A 24,953-nucleotide genomic window follows, 5' to 3' on the forward strand; every position below is an offset into this window, starting at 1 on the left:
TCGCGATATGTCGAAAGAAGATTCTCGGTACGATCGTCCTCGCGAGAGCACAAAGAATTCGTACGTAGTGTCTATTTTTTTTCTCTTTTTTTTTCTAACGAAAATGCCAAGACATGATTGATGAGAGCTATCACAGTTGGCAAGCTCCTCGTTCATTCATATGGCTGAACCGAATCAGCTGACGCACATTACTCTCCGAGATAGTCGCATATTGTGCTTGTACGATGTGATGTTTTGTCAGATTGAGATTAACAGGGGTCTTGTACTACTAAATGAGACATCACTTTAGAAGGAGACCACAAATTATCGATTATTCTCTATGCAGGATCTTCAAGTTATTTTTAACGAAAATAAACTGCGATATGACATGCAGTTTTTAATAAATGATTTTTTTCCGCAAGTTACACCTATATCGGCATAAATCCATTAATCTTTCTCTCTTAAATGTAAATAATATTTATAACATCTGCAAAAAAATGTTTTCAAACGAAACGCTATATATATATATATATATATATATATATATATATATATATATATATATATAGTGTTAAAAAAATTAGACCGCCAAACTTTGAAGGAAAATAGAGGACTCCAAAATAAACATTTTTTGTTAGTACTGTTTTTCTCTCCTTTTTTTTTAGTTTTAAAACTAATTTTAATACTTTTTAGTACAAGATATGAGATAGGAGTTTGTGACTTAAACAATAGGTAAGTAAAAATCTCCGAACAGTCAAAAATATAAAGAATAGAGAACAGATATTAGAGATAAGGATTGATTTGATTTTTGTTAATGTAATTTTCTTTTCAATTTTCCAGGTTGCGGGAACCCTGTATGTCAATCAATTCTACATATATATCGCTCCATAATGATAAACAAATCACATGCAATTTGTCAAGACACAACACTTTTGCTTTATTGAGAATTGGAATGTGATATAAGACCAAAACGAAACATTGCACAGAGAAATATCATTAACAAAAAAATGTTTATTTTCGAGTCCCTATATTTCCCTTCAAAGCTTCTCAGTCTAATTTTTCAACACCCTGTATAAGAACAGAACATATATATATATATATATATACACACGCATACACAAGAATTATGACTTTGTAAAGATTATAAAGATTATTTTAGATAAGTAAATATGTAAAAAAAAAAAAAATCACGATTTAGTGCGCAATAAAACTCTGTCCACAAAAAATTGAGCAAATATACTTTGATTGACGTTGATGTAACGTTATGTAAAAACATATGCTATCATTGTATATACTCACAATGTGATTAAATCCTTTCTCCCGTTTGTCCGATTACATCGCATGCAAGAATGTATGGGTTTAATTCCGCAAGCCCTGGCTTTTACTATAGATATGTCACAATGTTTCTTTCGCAAAGAACATACGCACGATAAAATTCATTATGGCAACATATTCGAGATATGTGACAGTGTAATGTAGCATGTTTATGTAGATGTAGAATGTTTATAAAGTGTTTAACCGTAACGTATAACATATGATTACATCCTGAATTGTCTTTATTACTAGTGTCTGTGAAAATCTAAATATGCAAATATGAACAGAATGGAAAAAAATCGCTAGAAGTAACAATCGTTCAAGTGCAGTTTGAGTTATGAATTGAGACACGGGCTTGTTAATACAATATGAATTTGTGTTATTATTTCGTTCTATCTTATTATAAGAGAGAAAACGATGATTAGAATTAATTACTCGCATGTGTGAAAAAAGACTTGACACGGCTTATTTTTTCTAAAGTGCGAGTGCTCGCGTCAAAAAAGTTATCTAAAAGCGTTCTACTAAAAATTATCATTTTGTGTAAGGGAAAATTATTCTTTTTTTCTGCAAGTCACGAGGCTTATGTCAAGGTAACGCGAGGCTTATGTGATAACGCGCTCTTACGCAGGCTTCAACGAAGTTTTTTCATTTTATTATATAGGGTGTCCCAGAATTAGACGGATAAACTTCAGGTGATTATAAAGGACAGCAAAGCAAGTCAATTTTGCTAACAAACTCGTATTTGCAAACAAGCCATTTTGACACTAAAGAATTAAAGACTAATAAGGGAACCTCGCACCATCAAAAATTTTGATTTTGATGAAACTTTACATATAAGGGGAAGGGGGGAAGGGATTATTTAGATGAATTTAGAAAATTCCACTTGACCAAAAACGATTCTAAGGGAAATGAAGTCACTCCTCATGTAGAGCGGCTTTTTTCGATATATCTCGAAAATTATTTGAGATATCAAAAAATGTTTTATACAAAAGTTTAATGGTAAAATCACCTCTATTTAACTACATTAATAAAACTTTGAAAAAATAATTTTTTTCAAAGATTTTTGCCCTTCTTAATCTTTGATTCTCTAGTACCAAAACGTTTCTTTTGCGGACAAGAGTTTATTGACAAAATTGGCTTATTTTGGTATCCTTTTTAACTATCTGAAGTTTGTCGGTCTAATTCTGGGACATCCTGTATAAATTATATTGCTCTCTTTTCTTTACATTTTATTCGGATAAGTCTAGATCTCTTCTTTCTCTCTCTAAACACAATTATAAAACGTATTACATTATCTATAAAAATTATGGATATAAAAAGATACTATATAGAATAACAATGGAAATATATATAGTTCTTTTGTTACTTATTTGGCTATAAATTTGTTAAAAAAATACGCGAAAAAATTATAAAATTAATGTAGTGAAGGATCTTGAAATATAGAAATCATTAAAACGTATTTACGAATTCAAGAATTGAATGTAATAGTCAGGCAAAATTGCTTTTTTTTCAACAAATCATTCGTCATTCAGTATTTAATGAATAATGTTTTACATAATATCAATAAATAGCTATTACTTAAAAAAAAACACATGTCAGAAAATAATTAAAGATAATAAAAAAAAAAAAAATAAAGTAAATAAAAAGATTTATATATCAAGTTTTTTCTACAATGAAACATCTTATTGATGTTTTAAAATAGTTCCTTGTAAAGCAATATCTCTTATCATCATTTTTCTGCTTGAAAGGTCATACATTTTAAAAAGTTTTGTCATAAATAATTATCATATCTTTAGATTTTGGGTCATCTTCATACAAAAAAAATGTACAAAAAAAAAATATTTGTACATAATTCTATTTTTCTTTTTCATCAGTTATAAATATTTATAATATACTCTCTACCTTGTGCTATTTCTTATACAAAGTGTATTTAAATTTATTCATAACCAAAGAATGTGACTTATGACTGTCTGTAACGAAAACGCAAAACCTTGTGAAAACAATATAAGACACCTCTTATAAAATTATCTACAAATTCTAATTTTTAATTTCTAGGTTATCATCAAGTATGAAGCACAGATAAGACATTTAAAAAATCGTGATAATATTTCAAATTAAATAAATAAATATAAAAGAAAGGATATACATCTCTCTCTCTCTCTTTCTCTCTTGACAGATATGGATGTCAAGTTAAAATCTCAATTATTCGCCTAAGATCTGGTTAAACACGAAGAAACGCGGCGCGCGCGCATAAGGAACGAAGTAGAAGCGTTCGCATAGCACGGTAGGCGAAGTTCCACGACACGAACCGGTGCGGTGAGAAGGTCGTTCTCTCGAACGAGCGGACGTTCCACCGAGCCGGACAAGAGCGTGCGTTGCATTCGGGTCCGGCCGGCTACTAAAGTCGTCCGTCCGCACGCGCGACGTTGCCACGGTGCGGCGCGGCGTTCCGTTCGTTTCGTATGTTGACACGAGCGGGCCGCTCTAATCAGCTGCCCGTCGCATATACTCTCGCCGCGACATTAATACGCTCTCGTGTATACACGGAGGTATATAACAGATACGTCGACGCGCGTTTACTCGTGAAACGCTGTGTTAAGTGTTAATGCACTCCGCAGGACCGAGACCGGGTTGCAGATGATGGGGTCCTGCATCCCGGGATGCAATGGACCGATCTTGTCGAGCGCGAGAAGGATAAGGATCGATCGATCGATCGTAACATTAAGGCTACAATAATAGCAAAAAATTGTCAAAATTAAAAAATTTTTTTTGTGAAAGAAAATAGTTGTAATTAATATTTTTTTTAATTTATGACAAAAACTTTTGATCGTGAATAACGCCTGAAATCAATTGCAAGAAACAAGGAAATGAATAATTTGCAGAGAAAGAGAGAGAGAGAGAGAGAGAATATTTTTCTACAATTTTTAATAAATAACTTTTAAATGAGGAAGTAGATCTAAATCATGTTTTGTACAAATATTTATTAGAATTTTCTTAATATCTGCAAAAATTTTTATTTTGTTGGTAATGTTTTTTTCTTGTCAAATTTGTCAATAAGTGCTACGATACGCGATTTTTCATAAGAATCAATACTAACTTAAATTTAAATAATCTCCAAACCTAAGAGAATTGTGCTGAAGTTTGCATAGATACTCGAAAGAAATAGTAGAACATCTACAAAATTTTTCATGTTTTTGTCAATGTTTTGACATTTGACACATCCTTAAATCGCCGAGTACGGAGATTCGCGAGTTGACAGAAATGACGATATCTAATACAAGTATATCTGTATCTTTCTTGTTATCCTCTTACGCTCTTCGAATGTTGCGTTGTTCTAATGTTATCGAATAGTGTGTGCAGTATAATATAAAATCGATTTCCTTACGTTTAAACGTTTATCGATGTAGCAAAAGCGACTATACATATACTAGAGATAACACGAAGTTACAAGAGGTTATTCACCTGAGACATTAAAATTAATAAGCTTGATTGTAAAAATTTTAATTCGGTACAAAATCGTGATGTTTATGTACAAAATAAATATACATTAAATATGCGATATAACACGCGAGTTTAAATTCAATTTTTAACTTTCATGTTTATAAGTTCATTTTTATCCATGGCGTAATAAAAGAGTGTAACCATAAATTTTTTGTAGATTTAAAATTACGTTGATGTATACAATGACTTTTTTTTTGGCGCGATCGGGTTTTTACGATCTTACCTACTTCTCCACTTAAGCGTTAATGGAATCATTACCGTTAATAATCGTGTTTGAGCAATATCGTAAATAAAATATAAATATAAATTCTCTGCGTACTTTGACAGATTAAAGCATACACGTTCCGCGATTCGATAAGTGTATGTAAGGATACATCCAACTTTAAATCCTATTAAAGTAAATAGGTTTGTCTCTGCAGAGTAAAATTTGTAGAATGAAACAATCCATATATAAGTACTGTATTTATGCAGCTATTGTAAATTATGTACGCCGTTATGTAATCCTACAAAAAACATGATAAAAAAATATATTTTTTTATTTAGTGTTTAAACAAGATGTAATTGTTCAAATAATCATTATATATTCCCAATTCCATTTTAATATTTTTCATGTTCGGGTTTCATTATTCCCGACATGTGCTTAAAAAAGGGAGAACTGAATCTACTCGTTTACTCACACTGACAGAAATTAGATTGCACGCCTCGGCGAGAAAGATTTTCCGGAAGAGCGAGCAAGATAAATCATTCGATAACGTGCAGCTTATAACGAGCGTTAAATTTGACAACATTTTTCTTTTTGCCTCCGTGTCATAACTCGTATGTTCGTTCACCGTTAAAGATTCCACACAACATACGCTGACTTTTCTCGGCGAGTGGCTAAGGGGGCGGGCGAGGGAAAGAGGGCGGGGGAGGAGGGTGGGCTGCGGGAGGGTGATGCGTGGACATATGGTTTGACAAAGATTTTCGGCCGTTTGCCAGCGGCGGGAATTGACGTGGTGGTGAACGGCGCCTGGCGATCGTCCAAAGTTATACGAAAGTAAACACGTATCATCGCGAGCATTGTTTGCACCCGCGGATTTACGGTAAAATCGTCGTGCCATATTTCCGCGCGTTTATTCGGTTGTATATATGCGCGTTCGTGGCGCACATGATTCGTTTATTGGAGACGCACGTCATTAAGCGCGCCCGCAAAAATGCGACGAAAAATGCGGCGGTTAACGCGATGTGCGAAATTCTCCGACATGATGAAAATCACATCTCATCTCGCGCACATATTAATGTTCAAAGCGTGCATGCAAGTGTTCTCGATTAAATTGTATTTGAGATTTGCAGACTCGCTATTATTATTTTTTATTCTATTCCGCTGATAACTGCAAATTTATGCATATATACTTCGTACAATCTTCAATCAATCCTTTTAAAATCTGGTGTCAATATCTTTCAATATTTAATAATTATATAAATTATATAAATAAATTATATAAATAAATTATATAAATAATTATATAAATATAATAATTATATAAACAATTATATAAATATTTCGGCACAAAAATCCTATTTAAAATCTTATGCTTAATAGTATTAAATATTTTTAAATTAAAATGGTCAATCATATGTACGAGATTTATTGATAGTCTTGAAAGTTAATTTGCATAATATTTTCATAATCATATTAAGGAAACTATTAGTGCTCTTAATTTATCTCTTTGAATTAATCAAACAATCCTGTTGTACAGAGCATGAACTTGTTATCTCTCTATATGACAAAAAGAGATGTATTAAAACTGTAAAATCTCCTATAGCAAAGATATTAGATCATCCCCGAGATATTTATCCGGCGCGGGAACTCGCATTCGCTTACGCGGGATAATAAACGAAAGACCGGTCGGGTTGTTTGGCTTAGTCCGACGGAGCATGGCAGTGTTTAAAAATATTGTCAAGATACGCCCCGCCGAGAAATACACACACATACACGCACAAGTCGCAGTGAAAAGAGATACGACTCGTTCTCTGCCGTGGACGGGGAAAAGTTCTTATCGCGATGCGTTTTCGCGTTTAAAAACGACGTAACAGAGAAAGAGGAATGCGATTACGAGCGACACGAACGAGCTTTAATACTGTTGATTTAAACGAGAAAGCTGCGTTATTACTCAACTGATAAAATTATGTTACATCTGCATTAAAATGGTAGCAAGAATTTATTATGATTGCCCCCTATATGATATCGCACATTTATTAATTTATTAATTATTAATATTTCATTTATTAATTATTAATAATGGAATTATTGATATTAGTCATATTAATTTTACCCACACTTTGCATTTTTTTCCCGTAAATTTGAAAAAAGAAACTTGCATAGAGAAAAAAAAAAACATGATCAGCGCAAGTACATATTTTCATATTAACTTGCTATAATTGCATTGTTATGAGGAACAAACGAAGTTGCGTTTTAAATTATTCCCATAGTAATTACGTGCGACGGAAAATAATATCGAAGAATATATTATTTAGCAGAAATTATGTAAAGCGAAACATCTGTCCACAGTGGTCGGTGAACATTTCTTTTTAGGAACAAGTTTAACTCGTGCCTTTCCTGTTTCAAAAGTTAGACACTGTCTTTATTAGACCCTCCGGTCGATTAAAAATGACAAGCACGTCGTGTGTTTTGGGCGCGTGCTCGTCCAGTTACACCACTGGCCCGGATGGTCGGATCGGCAGGCAATAAAGCATTTATCCCCGACGTAGACGAAAAGGAAAAAAGAAAGACATGAGGGGCGAACAATGAGAGGGAAAGAAGGGGAGAAAAAAAAAATAACGGACCGACAAACCGGTGGCAGTAAAGAGATTTAACGTGGTGTAAAAGGAGGCGGCGATAAAGTCTCTCTTTGCTATTTCGCGCAAAAATCTTTCGCCGATTTACATAGCTGCGAACCGCGATAATTTGACCGGCCCGAGATATTATCGCGCTTTTATTTTACGATTCCTGCGCTCTCTCTCTCTCTCTCTCTCTCTCTCTGCCTCGTTTCGTCGCGCAAGAGACAAAGATTTGAAAATAAGTACTCCGCCATTATCGTCGCGCGTGCTACTCTATTCGCGCGACGTGTTCCTAATGTTTATCGCGGATAATGTTGCCGTTTGATCACTTCTGCGTGCGAATAATCGCCTCTTGATCGTACCGTCTCGCTTTTCCGGAGAAAACCCGCCAATCCTTAGATCTCTCCAATCCTTCGATCATACTCACAATGTGCAGCGTAAAAATTTTAGATTAGATAATTACCGATTATTGAAAAAAGAAATTGATAAAATATAACAGTTTGTTGACATAAATTTTTTTCTGATAACAGTTATCAGAATTACGGAAAGAGGGGATGCGATTTAAAAAAAAGAAATGCTTTATCGATATTAAAAATATTTCAAGAACTATAATCTGTGTGTGTTTCTATTCCTTTCAGTTTTATCTCTTTCGGAAAATTTGGATTGATAATTATATTTGTCTTTCACAATCATAAAAAAACATGTGGTTGCAATATTCTTTTAGGCGACTTATGGTCGCAGTGCCATTCAAAAAGATCTCGCTTTATCTTTGAAAGGTTGTTTCAATTCCTGAAAAAGACATATAAAAGAATACATGTCTCTATTGTATTACATATCCGAGATTTCTGAAAATCAGAAAAGTATCTAAAACGATTTTTTCCTTAGACGAGCTCCTTTTCGCAAAGGCGAAAAAGTAGCTCGTAATGATCGCGACGCAAAGGTGGATGCGAAAGTAAAAGACATGGACTTTCTTCCGTATCTTAAGGAATTACGGAGAGAAGTAGGTCACTTTTCATGCAGGTGCGAACGACTTTTTTTTTTGTCGTCGGACACCGATGCTATTCCCCATATCGATCACTATATACGATCCGCGCGCGATTAAAACCATTTTTTTTTTTTTCATCCTTTTTACATAAAAAACATACATGCGGAAAAAAATGTGTTACGGTAAACGTGACATTTTTTTGTCCATTTTATTATCCTAGAGATCGATATATTTTGTTAAACGAATAGAAATGTTTATTTTTGAAGCGTGCATTTATTTGCCTGTGCATATCTCGATATCATTGCGTTGATAATTAATCGCTGGTAATTATCAACGGATCTCGTGTATTTGCCATCGGTACCGTTGAATCTCATTTATTTTACCAGTATTAATAAGAGCTTTTGTATAATTAACTACAAGCGATAAATGGATAATGCAGTTTTTATTAATACCCTGCAGATTTTAAAGGATAATGATGTAAAAGCGAACACGGCCGAGCCGATCGAGTACATTTTGATTTATTATTAAAATATGCTACCTCGTTACATATTCATCATTGTATCGTGTAATTCGCAGGATAATAGAATTATTCGCCGATGATAGCCAATTGCAATATATTGCTTTTGAGTACCTAGCTGATTTTTATAAATTGCTCGCCGTAAAATAATTCAAAGCCTATGCTCAATTATACGATAATTAAGTTGCAACGCGTCACCCGATTGTTACCTCGTACGGCAATTAGTGGGCTGCCGATAGGTCGAGTTTATTATTTTTTAACGAACTGTGAATAAGCTTTAGCTTGATGCACTCTCGAATTATTTTACCGAGTGGTCGGACAAAGTAAAAAAAGAAAAAGCTATAGAACGTAAAAACAGAAGAGCAAATAGATTCTGCTGGTTGTGAAAAATAAAAAAAACCGTTCTATACAATAATCTCTCAATATTACTTCAACTGATACTAAAACTGCATATGCATTACAAATCTCTGATAATTTTTCAATGAATCGAGCTGAAAATGGATTGAGAAAACGCGATGATATCGACGAAATGTAACGCATATAAATACATTACGTTAATAAATATTTATTTTTCGATATTTTCTCATAAACAAGTCAAAAATAATTTTCCTTTTAAAGCTAGTAATATGATTGCCATATTATATGCAATCAAAATGTAATTCATATAATGAAACATATATAAAACAGATAGGAAATTTTATATGCATTCTAACAATATATTGAATAAAATAAATTATAAATTCTCTCACACACACGTACGCACATTTCACATATATACAAAACTTCGATACTTTATCACAAAAGTAAAATAATATACCACTGCTATAAATTTTAACATAATTAATATTTCCGCTTTTTTTCTCGTCCATGTCTTGCTCTCGACCTTTGTGAAATTCGCAATGCAAACTCCCGGGTTTGCATATACAGGATGTTTCAAAAATACTTCAACAAACTTTAGGGATGAGTTTTTCACAGAAAAACAAGAAAAAAATGTCACATAAACGTACGTATGGAAGTGCTTAGGTAATGGAGGAATTATAATCGAAAGATTACATTCACTTCAGTACTATGGCCTGACCTAAATCCATTATATTTTTATCTGTGAGGATAGTTAAAAGTTTAACTGAAATTGCAAATGAAGAGACGCTTTTACATGAATTGTAGATGCCTGCGAAACCATCCGTGATGGGATGTTTGAGATCGTGCATTTCTCATGAATTGTGAGTAAATAAATAATTTAACTGAAGAATTTAACTTATATTACATTGATCATGTGTCATTGTATATATATCCTGTCAGTTTCATATCTGTCGATTATAACTCAGGCATTTCCTATGACCCTATGTTTATATGACATTTTTTTCTTGTTTTTGTCTGGTGACCTCACCACCCTCAAAGTTTGCCTGAGTATTTCTGAATCACCCTGTACATACGTATACCCAACATATATATTTTGACTGGCGATCTCCGTTGACGGATCACGTGACAGAATTTGACCGTCCTCCGCTTTCCACTGATGTGCGATGCACAGCAGCAGCAGCAACTCTGATTTATTGAGTGGCGCGCCGCCGCTGACCTGACTCTCTCGGCGCGGCTAACGACACCGCGAGCGCGAGCCCTCGGTATAATCTGGACCGAACGACGGCGGTTTTGGCCGATGCGAAATTACGTTTCACGGCCGACGAACTCGAGAGCTCCTCTTCCTCGCCCTCGTTCCCGCACCCTCCCGCGCCCGTCGACGGAAAGACTCGTTCGAGCGATATAAAAGTTCCGAGACATTCGGTCGTTGCCGAGAAAAAGCCGCGAGACATCTCCCTCCCCCTCCCCTCCCCTTCCCTCCAGAAACGAGTACATAATCTGAAGTGGTACGCGGAGCCTTATCACTGGCTCTTATCAGCGCACGTTAGCGGAAGGGAGATTCGGTGTTTATTTTATATTGGTCGTGCAAAGTGATATTTTACTTGCATATACATACATATATATATATATATATATATATATATATATATATATGTATATGACTGTTTAATTTGTCATTTAAATGCGTATTTTTTTCTGCAACGTAGATACAGTTTTATCCTTTTTTTTTCCTTCGTTAAACTATAACAGAAAAATATTATAATAAAATGTGTAAGTGGATCTTTTTATGTTGCTTTTATGAATGTTTTTTATGCCGCCTCTCAGAAATAACAGAAATAATTCTTATATAGCTCTATTCTCTCACCATTGTTTTTCTCTCGATGTAGAGTGTAGAGAGAAATGTTATATATATATATATATATATTATATATATATACATACATATTGATCTATTTGTTCTAAATCTGATCTCCTAAAAGGGACGATTAAGTAATTATATGTAAATTAAATCATAATCCTTTTTGCGCAACGTATTTATAAATACATCCATTGTCTCTATATATGACCATCTCAATAAATATCAGTGTGTATGTTTATGATATTACCATTAATTTAATATTTGACATATTGTCGCGATAATAATGATCTCGATTGAATAACGTCATTAATTAAAACACTTCACATTCTTAATCTCGTCCTTTTACGATACCAATAAGACAATGTCACTCAAAATTTATACAAATTAGAATAAATAATAGGTCATACTTAATGAGATTGTAGCAGCCGTATCGGTGTTTCTTAGCTCGTAATGCCAGCTCATTTATCACGGACGACGACGTGACACTCATTTCGAATTCACGAGTGTGCGTCGACGATTATCGATCGCTCGACATTTTGGTCTTTAAATAAAAACCGTCTTTTGCGATCGTCGACGATCAACGAGCTCGATATTTCGATCAACGTAAATGGGCAATGTCCGCGAGAGGAGAGTGCGTTCTAATATAACGCAGTTTGCGGACAATTTAATAGGCAACGATAAGTCCGTTCTCCCTGAAACTCTATTCATAGAATACGCCATTCATTGTGGCTCTTCATGACACGGATGAACGAAACCTTTTTAGCCATGAATCAGTTATAAATAACTGCGTTCCTACATTCTAAAGTGACTTTATTATTTTTAAGTTTATTGCCCGCACTTAGTACAGAATGTACAATAAAAATTACAATTAAATGTAGAAGGAAAAAATTCTCGATGAAAAAATATGTGGAGAGCGTGAAAACTATTTTTTTTTTTGCATATGAGTCTTTGTTTCCGAAAAAAAGTGACGTTAAAAATTCAATTCAATTTAGCCGACCTCACCGGTGACCACTATTTTTCTTCGCTGCGCACATCGCGTGATTTACTGTCCGATATTTTTTTGAAATAAATAAATTGATTCGTACAACATTGTTAAATCATAATAAACCATACAGAACATTATATGCAAATGCGGAAAAGGAAATATTGACCGTATCCCGCGCATGTATAATTGGAATTTATTAGGGTGGAGAAAAAGAAATCCATTAGTGATGATTAGCAATGAATCTGTGTTATAGTAGCTCATATTTCATGGACATAATCTGATCGCGAATAATAACTAATGAATGCTGTGATTTCATTACGTGCTCAAAAAAAAAAGTGTATTGCAAAATGTTTTGTAACTACGTTCTAAGCGTTAAATTGCATGTTATTAATCGCGGACATTTAATTAGCGAAGAGAGAGATACGTTGAAAATCGCTGCAGCGTTCTCGCATTAAACTCGTGTAGCGCTCCGGGCGTTGTTACAACATAATTACGCATGCACATACATTTCACGGTGATTTTAGCGCGCGCCGATATACATATTTTTCTGAAAACGAGACAATCTCGTCCTGAGGAGAGGGCAAATGAACGGAAAAAAAGGACAGCGAAAGACACTCGTGTTGTGAGAATCGGCATCTGCCAGCGAGACCGGAGTACGCATTCCGACAGGATCGGAGATACCAAAAGGATCTTCCTCTACTCCTATCTCTCCGCACATCGCCACCAGCGCCGACGGCAATCGCAGAAGGACACGATGGAGCGAAAATGCGCCTTTGACATCGGACGCGCCAAATGCAATTCGAACGACACACTCTCTTGTCCCCCGAAACATTTCGCGAATCGGAGTCGAATGGTTGGCGGCGAGCAATTTCGCTCGCTCGACAAGGCCATCTCGCTTTACTCGCGCGTGTTTCCAAATAAGAAAACCAAGGATGCACATCGATATGTTGTTTTTGATAGGCTCGAAATTCTCTCGCCCATCTTATCCGACAGTAAAGATGTAAATAAATAAAAAAAAAAGTCTTTTTCCATAAAAACGTTTTTTTTTATGGAAGAAAATAAGTCTCGTTTCTTTCAATTTTTTTTTTTTTTTTCCTTCAAATATTTAATATCCTTATATATTTTGATTACTGCAAATTAATTTTTCTTTATTTTTCATTAAAATTATTTTAAAAAGAAATAAATTAAAAATATAAAAACTTTACTTTTTAAGTTAACAGAAAAATAATACATTTTGAAAAATAATGAAAAACAATTTTCTTTTTTTTCAACTGTTTTTCTCTTAGAAAAAATATGGGGTTTTTATGTGTTTAATTTTTTCATTCATCTCACAACTCTTTCTATTTCACTTTTTAAAACATTTAATATCTTTATATTTTAATTACTGTAAATTAATTTTTCATTATTTATTATTAAATTTAGTTATTAAAATTACTTATAAAAACTTTAGTTTTTTTATTAAACAAAAAAATATAAAAATAAAAATATAAGAAAAATATAAAAAAAAAAATAATTTTTACATTTTTAAAAATAACAAAAAAAAAAATTTATTTTTCTCAAATGTTTTTTTTTTCTATTTGAAAAAAACTGATTTTTACATCCTTAATTCTTTCATCTTATCCATCCCACGACTCTTTCTATTTCATTAGCAAGAGATTACGGTGCATCATCGAGAGAAAACATCGTAGTGCTTTCGATTAAGAAAATAAAAATCAGGTAGCAGAGGACTTTTTCCACTCCATGTCTTTTGAAGATTTAGCAGCTTTGAGACTTGATCATTCATGCCGGAATATTTATTCGAGAATGATCAATAAACCCATTTAAATGATCCGCGTATTCCGTCTCGTCATTTGCATGTGCGATAATAATGTGACGTTTTAAAAAAGATATGTTCAGCACTAACATCGCAAGGACATATGGTTTTCTAAAAATATTCCGTTATATCGTGTATGTATTAAAAAGAAGTATATTTCAAGTGGACAAATTTCATCAAAATTATAAAATTTATGAAATCAATTTGCAAAAATATCTTCAAATGCCAAAACAAAATTAAAGAGCACATTTCTATTTATTATCTTATTAAAATTTCAAAATTATTTTCAGATTATTAATAAATGTTTAATCCCTTATGTTAATACATAAAGTTTATAACCTTTATAAAGGTTAATCATGTTACTATAATTTATTTTATAATCATGTTATTAAAAAAATAACAAATTTATTAAAATGATTCATTTATGTAAATAAAATTTCTTTATGTTCATATATAATCCGAATTTGCAATAAAAAATGCCACATTTTATTTAAAAAATTCAACTTCAGCTTTGGATAGCTCATTTCCGATCGGCACCGGAAGTTAAAAATATCATTATACAATAGAGCATAATGCACCTGATTTAGTCGTCAAAAATTTTGCAATTTTTGATAAAATCCACTTTCCTTTTTCTTAAAAAATATATACGCTTGGTTAGAGACATCCTGTATATGTACATATAGCAAGTACGAATATATTAATGCATCTAATATACTAAAACTTTATTAGTAACTTTTATTTTAATTTATATATATATATATATATATATATATATATATATATATATATATTACATGCATTAATTAGAAATGAAATTTATATCAGATATCAGATACTTTTCGTTTAATAAAAAGATTATTTTTACGGATTTATATATATAAAAATAATCTTTTTATTAAACGAAGAGTATCTGATATCTGATATAAATTTCATTTCTAATTAATGCATGAGTTACGATTATTCTATTGTCAAAAAATAGGCCGCTCATAAAAAGAGACGTCACACGTGTCTGGCTTTGTCACTTTTGTCCTCCGATTGTGACACGAGTAAAACGACGGCAAAAAGTAAAAGAAGCCACGAGGCGATAAATTCACGAAGCCGGTTGCATAAACAAGCATAGCGAGTGTAATGATTATGGTAATGAGCGGTTACCTATAGTGATACGTATTTACGTATTTTGCGGCCGTCTCGCAAAATGGTTGCCCGAAGATAAATTTCGCTTTTTGCGAAATGAAAACAAACGTAAGAAACGTCAGAAGACCGTCAGCTCCGCGTGACGGAAGTCTGTCTCAGAATGAGTTTGTAATACAAGCAAAGCAGCGCGTGCGCGTATCACTCCAATGATTATCCTGATATTTGCATAAGAAAGTTATCGATCTGAGGTAAGAAATTCTACATTTTTAATATATAATAAGAAAATTTATAATTATATAATTCCACATAACGAAGAGTTAACAGAATGTTTATTCAAATTCTGTAAAAGATTTCCCTAAAAATTCCCTGATTTTTCCGAGTATTTTTGTTCAAAATTTCGGATAAAGAGAATATTGTAAATATTTTTTGTAATGCAATTTCCTAAAATAAGTTTTTTTTATTTTATATATACAATTTTTAATGCTTTTCATTCACGAAGGAAAAACATTTAAGTTTCAAGTGCTAGATTTACAAATGTACTGAAAATAAAACTAAATAGTTTTCGTTAAAATTAAATTTTTTAACTTGAATAACATTTTTATTTTTTATCGCGAAAAATTAATGAATGCGTATTGCATATTTTTAATATTTTGTTAAGACATGTAATATATAAATAGAGATTTATATATATTTAGAATATATTTTAAACACATAATTTATAATCTGGCTTATTGGCGGATTGTCTACTGTTTACAGTATAAGAGCAAAATTCTTAAAGAGAATTTTTAAAAAAATTTCCCGAGTGTCAACAAAATTCTATGAGAATTCTCTGATTTCCCTCAAATTCCCTGAGAATTCCATTTTCTATGTTTTTTCAAGTGTCAATCAAACACCCTGTCTAATTTTTATTGAGAATGTGTTTTTCGTTAATATTGAAATTTGATTAATGATGAAATCAGCTGACTTTATTTCAAAGTATATGAAAATCTTTCTGTAAAAGAAAAACTTTTGCATTATTGTAATCGAATAGTTTTGTTTCACGAATTTCGCGATCTCACGTTATTTGGAAAATGACGTATCGACACTACGTGCTATTTAGAAACCGATATATGCTATAAATGCGGGTTATACATTTCTTGCTATAGTGATACATGAAAGCAGGATAGACGCGTAAATCGCTAGGATCGAGAGAGTGAAGGATTGCAACAAGCGAGCCACCTGCAGATTCGTGCCGGCTGCAAGGATACTGTCGTCATAAATACGAGGTAACCTTGATAAATAAACTATAAATGTTCCATCGATACGCATAAAGATCCTTATATGTTTCGCTATTAAATAAGAAAGACGAGAGAAAATCGATAAAGTCAACATCATGCCCGTATATTATTAAAATCGAACGAGACTTTGAACGTCGTTTATTTTAAAAATATACGTGCATGTTTAATAAGCCGAGAAATAAGCATTCATAATGACGATGATATAATAAACACACACATTCATAATCTCTTCTCAACAATGATAATTGCACAATTATCAATTTGCAAAGCAAATTATTTTAGATCTGATCAATACCGAAGAAAATTATGCGAAATTATTTTATATTCCAGCGAATGATGATATAAAACTAGAATTGAGGAATAATGAAATCAATTATTTAATTTATAATGTAATTATTCAATTTCAAGGAAATATTTGAAATTAAGATGATATATGTTGTGTAATTAATTTGATTTCAAAAATAATTTAATTTTACATCAAACAAGATAATATAAAGATCTTACGTAATGAAAATAGATTTCACACAAGTAAACATTAAATTTGAAAATTTTCATTAAACATGAAAATTTCTCTTTGATAATGTAGACACACACATACAAGTAGAATTCAACAAATATACTCATTCGAGATATATAGCACGTAATGTACGTTTTATTATATATTCTGCCGCATCGCGAGAATTAAATTTATTTAAATTTTTATGAACTTTTATTGTTTCAATCTCCCTGAAAAAAGCAACGACAATATTATGTCTTGGAGACGCGCCCAGCGGACAATAAAAAGTAATGATTAACTTTCCGCCCGCGTTAAATCACGATAAAGGCGCGTAATTGCGCGGCGTGTCTTCGAGTTAATTTGCGGATTTAAACGCGGCCTATCGCGTCAAGTTTTTACAGCGAGAAATAATAATTCCGAGCACGCGTATATATCAATAAATCACGAAGATACAACGTGCAATTAACAAAATTACTTCGGATCAGCTGTAACAGGCTGATAATAAATAAAAAGTTATGAGCGAAGTGTTAATTTACTTTCTTTTCAAGGCTCTTTATGATCGATTCGCAAATAAGAAACACACCAATGATGAGACAATTTTAACGTCTTACAATTAGAATTAATGTGCGAGAATTCATATGCGTTTTTCGTTTGTGAAATCAATTACTTTTCCTTAGAATAGAAAAAAACGAAATTTATTCATCATAATTACTCCCTTTTAATGATATATAAAGAAATTTTCGTTGAAATAATTATCCGTTTAATAGATTAATAGTATCTACTCAAATATTGTAAAAAAAATTTCCTGGATATTTCCTGATCTTCTAGATATTTTTTTCAAAATTTCAAGTAAAGAGAATATTTTAAAGATTTTTTCAAATGCAGTTTCTTAAAATAAGTTTTTTTATTGTGCGTTTACTAATGTTTTTTACTTACAAAAAAAAAAAAAAAAAAAAAAAAAAGGTCACTTAAGAGTTTCAAGTTAAATTTATAAATATGCTGAAAAAAAAACTGCAGTAGTTTTCTAACAATAAGATAATTTTTAATTTGCACAATATTTTTTTATCACTAAAAATTAAAATACAAAATTTGTATTTTATATTTCATATTTTGTTAAAACATTGTATAAACAGAAATAAAAATATATTTATAATATGTTTTAAACACATAATTTACAACTTGGCTTATTGGTGAATTGCTTACAATATAAGAGCAAAATTATTAGAGAGAATTTTTTTGAATATTTCCTGAATTCCAATAAAATTCCACGAGAACTTCTGATTTGTGTAGATACAAAAAAATTTCCTGAAAACTATGTTTTCCAAAAAGTAAATATCGACGTTAATATTGATGATACTAATAAAAGCTAAGATATTCAATCTTTAGTCATTATCGATACGATGTAAAAAAATGTGGAGAATTGTTAATTAGAACTAGATGATTGAAACAGTGCAGAACGATGCGGCTCAAAGCGAATTTAGAGCAAGAAGAAAGAATATCTTGCGATATATCAAAGGTTAGGCAAAGTGCACACTCGAGAGTTTTATTATCGAGGATCGCTCTCGGAGAAAACTCTCAATTAGGCACTCATTAAGTGTCGCTCTCAATGTACGGCGGAAATTTTACTGTCGAGAATTGCTTGCGGAAAATAAGATTCTCAAGAGCCACTCCTGATGACATATATATTAATGAGTTTTACTATCGCGACGTATCGTCGCTATAATCTTTTTTTTATTTATAATTTTTTATTTACAGTTTTTTATTTTGTTAATAATAATAGAACGAAGAGGAGTATGTGTATGTGTGAAAGAAGCGAACATTAATATGTTGCGTGTCGGGATGCTTACAAGGTCGCAAGGTCGATTATGATGCAAATTTATGTCAATAAGCGAAAAATAACTGTTGCGAACAATTTACGATGTTTCTTATCGACGAGCTTTTGCGGAGCGACTTATCTGTCCTCGAAATATCTAGATTTAGAACATTCATGTATTCTTTATCTTAAATCAGCTGTATTTTTGTTATGACTAGGTAATATTTGTTAGATTTTTAATCGAATTTTCGATTATGCATTAACTCTTCTATATATTTGTATAAATACATATGTATTTGTTTATATATGTGTATACAAATATATACATAAATATCTTTATATTATATTATTTTTAAGTACCATAATTTAATTTAATAATTAAAATATTTTATAAAATAATTTATATACCTGGAATAGATTAATTTTTTTTCATTTAATTTGCATGATCTATTTTAGAGATAATACGCTTTCATAGCTAAAAGCAGATCTTACGAATTATGGATTTTTGAGCCCCCATTTATCCCCCTTCCCCTTTCAACATCTATACATAAGCTTATAAAGAGGGAGATTTTCCAGGGATGTTTAAGCAGAGAAAACTGTGATAAAAGAAAAAAAAAAAAAAAAGAAAAAATGTTTACTCGGTACACATTATGCGGAGTTAAAGCGCGAGCACAAAATTAGGATTTCTCTCACGCGTACATGGCAAACAAATTTTCATCTCGCTGTTTGTAAGCGCGAAATCTCTCTACCGCGTGCGAGCCCTGCGTCGCGAATACCGTTAGACCGCGGCAAAGAAATGGTCAAGTACGTGCATTACGGCGGTGCGATGCGATGCGATCCGTGATGAAGGAGCGCGCCCGCGTTGCCCGCGAGAGGAGATGACGATCAGTTGCCGCTATCAGTCGCCGATATCGCGCGTTCCAAAGGCCGCTTGCATCTAGCCGATTCGATTCGGTTTTAGCTTCAACCACGATCGAACCGCGCGAATGACCGAGATCTGTCAGCGTATTTTCGCAATTCGCTGGTGGGAGGGAAGTATATCTTGGATCTTGTTCGAAAAATAAAATGGCTGTGATATTAATGTGATATAAAACGTTTATTGCATTATAAAAGCATGTGTTTTTCTCTCTCTCTCTCTCTCTTCTTCGTTCAACACGCCTCGTGAATTTATATTCTTTCCTGTTTATTCGCGCAGAGTTTCTCAAATTTTTCCCGGTTGTAAAACACGATAACATGCCTTTTTATGTATCATAATTAATAGAAATTGAATTTTATTTATTGACTGAATGTCTTTGTGTGTCTCGTGTGTTCGTTCCAGGTAGTGGTGCAGTAATATGGCATTTTGTATACCGTCCTTTCGTAATTCGCGGAATTTCAGTTTGAGAACCATTAATCTGTGTTGTCAATATTTTTCAGGAACTTAATTTATGTTATCTCGCGTCGCTAAGAATAACGATTGATCATTATTTATCAATCAACTTTGCATTACTTCGTATAAATTCATCTACTTGAACGTATCTGCTAGAATTTATTGAGAATATTGCGTTTTCTTTAATAGAATTTGTCGATGTTTAAAAATCGTGAAGTAAATAAATTTCCTTTTCTTATCGCATCTACATAATCAAATTATCCTCTCTTTATAATCGTAAAAATGCAGGAAACCATTAGAGAGATGGCCATTAGCAAAATGTAATCCATTACCAAGTGTATCATCATATCTTTTCGGTGTCCCGCAATTAGTGGTAAGCACGACTCCTTGAAAATGTCTCGATAATCAAATGCGGTCGTAAATATAAACGTAAGCACATAATAACGTAGTCAAGATTCGGGCAAAACAGCATTCTTTTCCACGAGAAAGAAATTTTCGCTTCTATCTGCAATCGACAGGCATATTGACTGAAAAGCAGGGTATATTTAACACGTGGAGCATTGGAAACAATAGACATATTATCTACGTCATGCTGCGAAGGGCAGTGAAAAAGATGGGATTTTTCCTTTTCTTTGAAACTGTAAAAAAAAAAAAAAATTTTTAAGAACTTTAGTTCTCCCATTCCTTTGTATTTATCTCAAGATTATATAAAATACTTTGAAAATGAATCTTGAGATTTAAAATACATAATATCTATTTCAGAGAGTAATTCCGTATTGATATCAATAAAGTATCTTTCGTGTTACTTTACATTAGAGCGAACGTGTAATAAGCTTGACATGCGTGACTAATGACCGGGACGACGGATTTATTGAAGAATAATGTTTCAGAATGTAGGTCTTCTAATGCTTGAAATTTTTCGAAGGTCGAGTTTAATTTGAATTTTATGTATTTGACATGAGCCTAAATCGCAATAAATTATTCTATTATTCGACATAATGGCATTTAACAGAAACAAAAAAGAGAACCGATGTATATATATATATATATATATATATATATATATATATATATATATATATATAATGAAAAAGAAAATTGATTCGAAAATAATTAAAGGTTTGTTTGAACTTTTCTTAATGTTTGCATTTTGTGAGCAGTTGAAGCTTTGAATATTATGAATTGAGCCCCAGTGATCCCTCTGAAAGTTGTACAAAATTGCTTTGCATTTTGTACGTCTTTACTTGGGACCGTACTCAAACATTCTTACAAATCTACATCTTTGTTCTAGTCCCGAGTTGGGACAAGAATGTCAACAGACTCATTTCATAGGATTATGTCAGATGTTCGAACGCAAGAATGGACTGACAGACGGATAAGCCCAAATAAAAAAAAAAAAAAAAAAAAAAAAAGAAGAGAAAATATCCGGAAATCCAGCCTGTCCTCTTACCTCGAGTTCCTCGTACGTGCGGAAAGCGAGGATAGCGAATCCGTCGATAATGTCCTCCTCGAAGGGTGGCTCCTTTTGGTTGGCGGCCGCGAGGGAAGATTTCTTGCGGGGCCTCGGGGGTCGCGGTGGCCTGGGCGGCCGCGAGTGTCCGTCCCGCGGATGACCGGTCTTGGCACCGAGGCCGCCGCCGCCGCCGGCGGGGTCCTCGTCCTCGCCGCTGTGGCTGTCCTCCTCGTCGTTCGGCGGCCGTTGCCGCGACTGCTGCGACTGTTGCTGCTGCTGCTGTTGCTGTTGCTTCGCGGTGGCCAGGCTCTCCCTCTGCGCCAGCATGCGCTGCGCCCGCTCCCGTCGTCGATTCTTCTGGCTACGTTGCTTCGCCTCGATCTCCATCTTCGCGTGACCACCTCCTCCTCGGCACTTCACTGAAACGTCCGATATTTTCTAGCGATCACCCGCGACACGTTGGCCTCGTGGTCAACGTAGACGGATGGCACGGAGGAAGGTGACGACGACGACGACGACGACGAGGACGACGACGACAAAGGGAGCACAAGAGCAGACGACAGCAACGATGGTCGTAGCAGCGTTGTCGTCGTGCATTCTATGGTCGTCTCGACCGATGGGAAGAGAGGAGCGAGGGAGCGAGAGAAAGAAAAGCAAGACAGGGAGAGAGTGTGTGAGAGAGAGAGAGAGAGAGAGAGAGAGGACGGGAAAGGACGAGAGAGGAGGGTGAGGGAAGAAAGGAAGACGAGGGGACGCAGAGTATTAGAGGAACGAGTAAAGGCGAGTAGGTAGGAAGAGAACACAGGGGAATGAACGGGGGAATGAACAGGGCAGAGTGAGAGTGAGTGAGTGAGTGAGAGAGAGAGAGAGAGAGCACACTACACTGCCTCGGGATACGCACTCACGAGACGGCTTACTGTCGGCACGCACTCTGTCGCACGTATGTACTCACACATACACACCACACATATATATATATATACACACGCCTGTGCCTCCGCGATATTCCTTTTCTGCGCTCGTCGAACGAGTTCCTCTCGCTCGCGGTGCGTAGTCGGCGCGATGCGTGGCCGCGATATCACCAGCACGAGAGAGCACGGCACGGCCGCGATGTCACATCGATCGTGCGCGCTGGTCGAAGAAGAGTCCCGGGTGCGTGCGGCGAGGAAGCACGCGAGAAACACGCACGCAGGGCAGACAGACGGGCAGAGACCAGATGGAGAGAGAGAGAGAGAGAGAAGGATAGATAGATAGAGAGAGAGAGAGAGAGAGAGAGAGTGAGAGAGAGGAGAATAGGGAAAGGGATAGAGAAAGAGAGCGCGTGCGAGAGAGCGACACACCGAGATGGAGCACTTTTGCGAACGAGACTTGGTCGCACTTGGAGCACCAACGTGCACGTAAGAAGATCGGAGTAGTGGCCGCACACGCACACGCACACGCGCACACACACACACACACACACACACACACACACAGATGGATAGATAGATAGACAGACACACACACTATTAACGTCCGACGATCTCCGGGCTCTCTCTCCTTATATTCGCACTTAACTCGCGAATCGCAGGCACGGACGAAGGAGAAGCTCGGCGTAGCGGCCAGCAGGATGATTAATCATACGTTCCGTGTTCCGTTTCCTTCCGTTGATCGTGGCCGTCGTCCACGTTGCGATTGTGGCCGCGCGCGCGCTACCGTTATCATCCTCCTCCTCCTCACGTTATCGTCACGATCACGTCCCTCTTCCTCCTTCTTCTACACCACCACCACCACCTCCTACCCCGCCTCCTCGCTTCCTCCTCTTCCTCCTCGCCACCGTTGTCGTCGCCGTCGACGTACGTCGGCGAGATGACGGCGTCGTCCACCACCTCCAGCACTGCCGGCGGCCACGGGCCGTATCGTTCTCTCGTCCTCGCGACGTCACGTCGTCTCTCGCAACGTCGAATAGCAGCGCACTGCCTTAACGTGCGCGGGGCAGCGCGTCTTGTGCGTACATGCGTGCGTGAGCACGTCCGTCTCGGCTGATCGGCTGGCTGGCTGGCTGGCCTGCCTGTCTCGTTGGTTGGTCGGCGCAGCGCGGCAGCGCTTATCGTTGTCGTCGCGGGACGGCGGTGCCACCGCGATCTGCCGTTGTCAGATGCATCCTACGGGGAGCGCACGTAGCGCACCGATTGTTTAGAATGGCGGATCGAACGGGCACGCACGGTTGCCGCATCGTGCGGTGGAAAAATGGCCGCGCCGAGGCCTGCCAGCGGGATCCACTGCCACCGATCTCCTCCTCTCCTCGGTCTACCTGCCTGACTGACTGACTGACTGACTGACTGTCCACTTGTCTTTCGTACGTACTCTCGTTCGTGGCCCTCTCGTACCGAGGGAGAGAGAGAGACGGGGAGGGCAGGGAGGGAGAGCGCGCGCGTACACGCAGCGCACGACGACAAACGTCGTCGTGTCACGGGATGGTGACGCGTGACGCATGCCGTCGCTGGCGCATCGTCGCCCTGGCGCGATTTTGCACGTATTGCACGTTAAATACACCGGGGTTAATCACCGAGAGAGACAGACAGCTGAGACAGAGAGAGAGAGAGAGAGCGTATGAGCGAGCGCGTGAGTGAGAGGAATGGGAAAGAGGAGGGGATGAGACAGAGACGAAGCGAGAAAGCCGCGGTCCACGGCGAAAGGCACACGCCCCGAATTACGCGCGAACGACGCGATCTCCGTCGTCGATGCTATGCATCTCTGTCATTCCGGTCTGGCGCCCATTCTCGTGTCTCTCTGTCGCGCCACCTGAGAGAATATGGCGCACTTTTTTACCCCAATACGCTTCCGCAAATTACGGATGTATGTACGCGCGGATTATACAGAACGGAGAGTCGCGTTCACTACACATGTAGCTCATTCCTTCTCGCCTCTGGGGTCATGCCTCTCGTTTCGGAGCGCCGTTTCGCTCTCCCTCTCTCTTTCTTTACCTCATCAGGCAATCTTGCCATCCCTCCCCTCCACCCTTCCACTGGCCCGCCCGTGCTGTCATTTCTATCCGACGCGACTAGGTACTTTTCGTTTTTTCCCTAGAAGCAAACGCATGCGTCGACCATGCAACGATACGTAACGCCCTCTATATCTTTTCCGGTAACAGTTTGACCCGCCAGATGGCGGCACATACTCTACTGTTCCTTTCTTTTTCCTTTTCCTCCTCTTCCGGTATCGATTTTCGATATACACTGTGGCGGTAATTTTGGTATAATCGTGCAGAGAATGGGAAACGAGCGCTGACTCCAGTGC

The 24,953-nt window shown here is 35.9% G+C and overlaps 1 protein-coding gene across 2 annotated transcripts in view; it reads right to left on the bottom strand.

Annotated features, from left to right (window-relative positions):
* The window catches only part of LOC126849755 (autism susceptibility gene 2 protein-like), a 33,020-nt gene extending 8,452 nt beyond the window's left edge, over positions 1 to 24,568 (bottom strand). The window contains exon 1 of one of the 2 annotated variants that reach the window (XM_050591947.1): positions 21,672 to 24,568. In XM_050591947.1, the coding sequence (XP_050447904.1) occupies positions 21,672 to 22,061 (390 nt within the window). In that variant the 5' untranslated portion in view covers positions 22,062 to 24,568. The remainder of the gene's footprint in view (positions 1 to 21,671) is intronic. The other variant, XM_050591949.1, reaches the window with a different exon arrangement.
* Between the last annotated feature and the right edge of the window lie 385 nt (positions 24,569 to 24,953).

The sequence above is a fragment of the Cataglyphis hispanica genome, chromosome 5 (genome assembly GCF_021464435.1).
Source record: "Cataglyphis hispanica isolate Lineage 1 chromosome 5, ULB_Chis1_1.0, whole genome shotgun sequence".
Lineage (NCBI taxonomy): Eukaryota > Metazoa > Arthropoda > Insecta > Hymenoptera > Formicidae > Cataglyphis > Cataglyphis hispanica.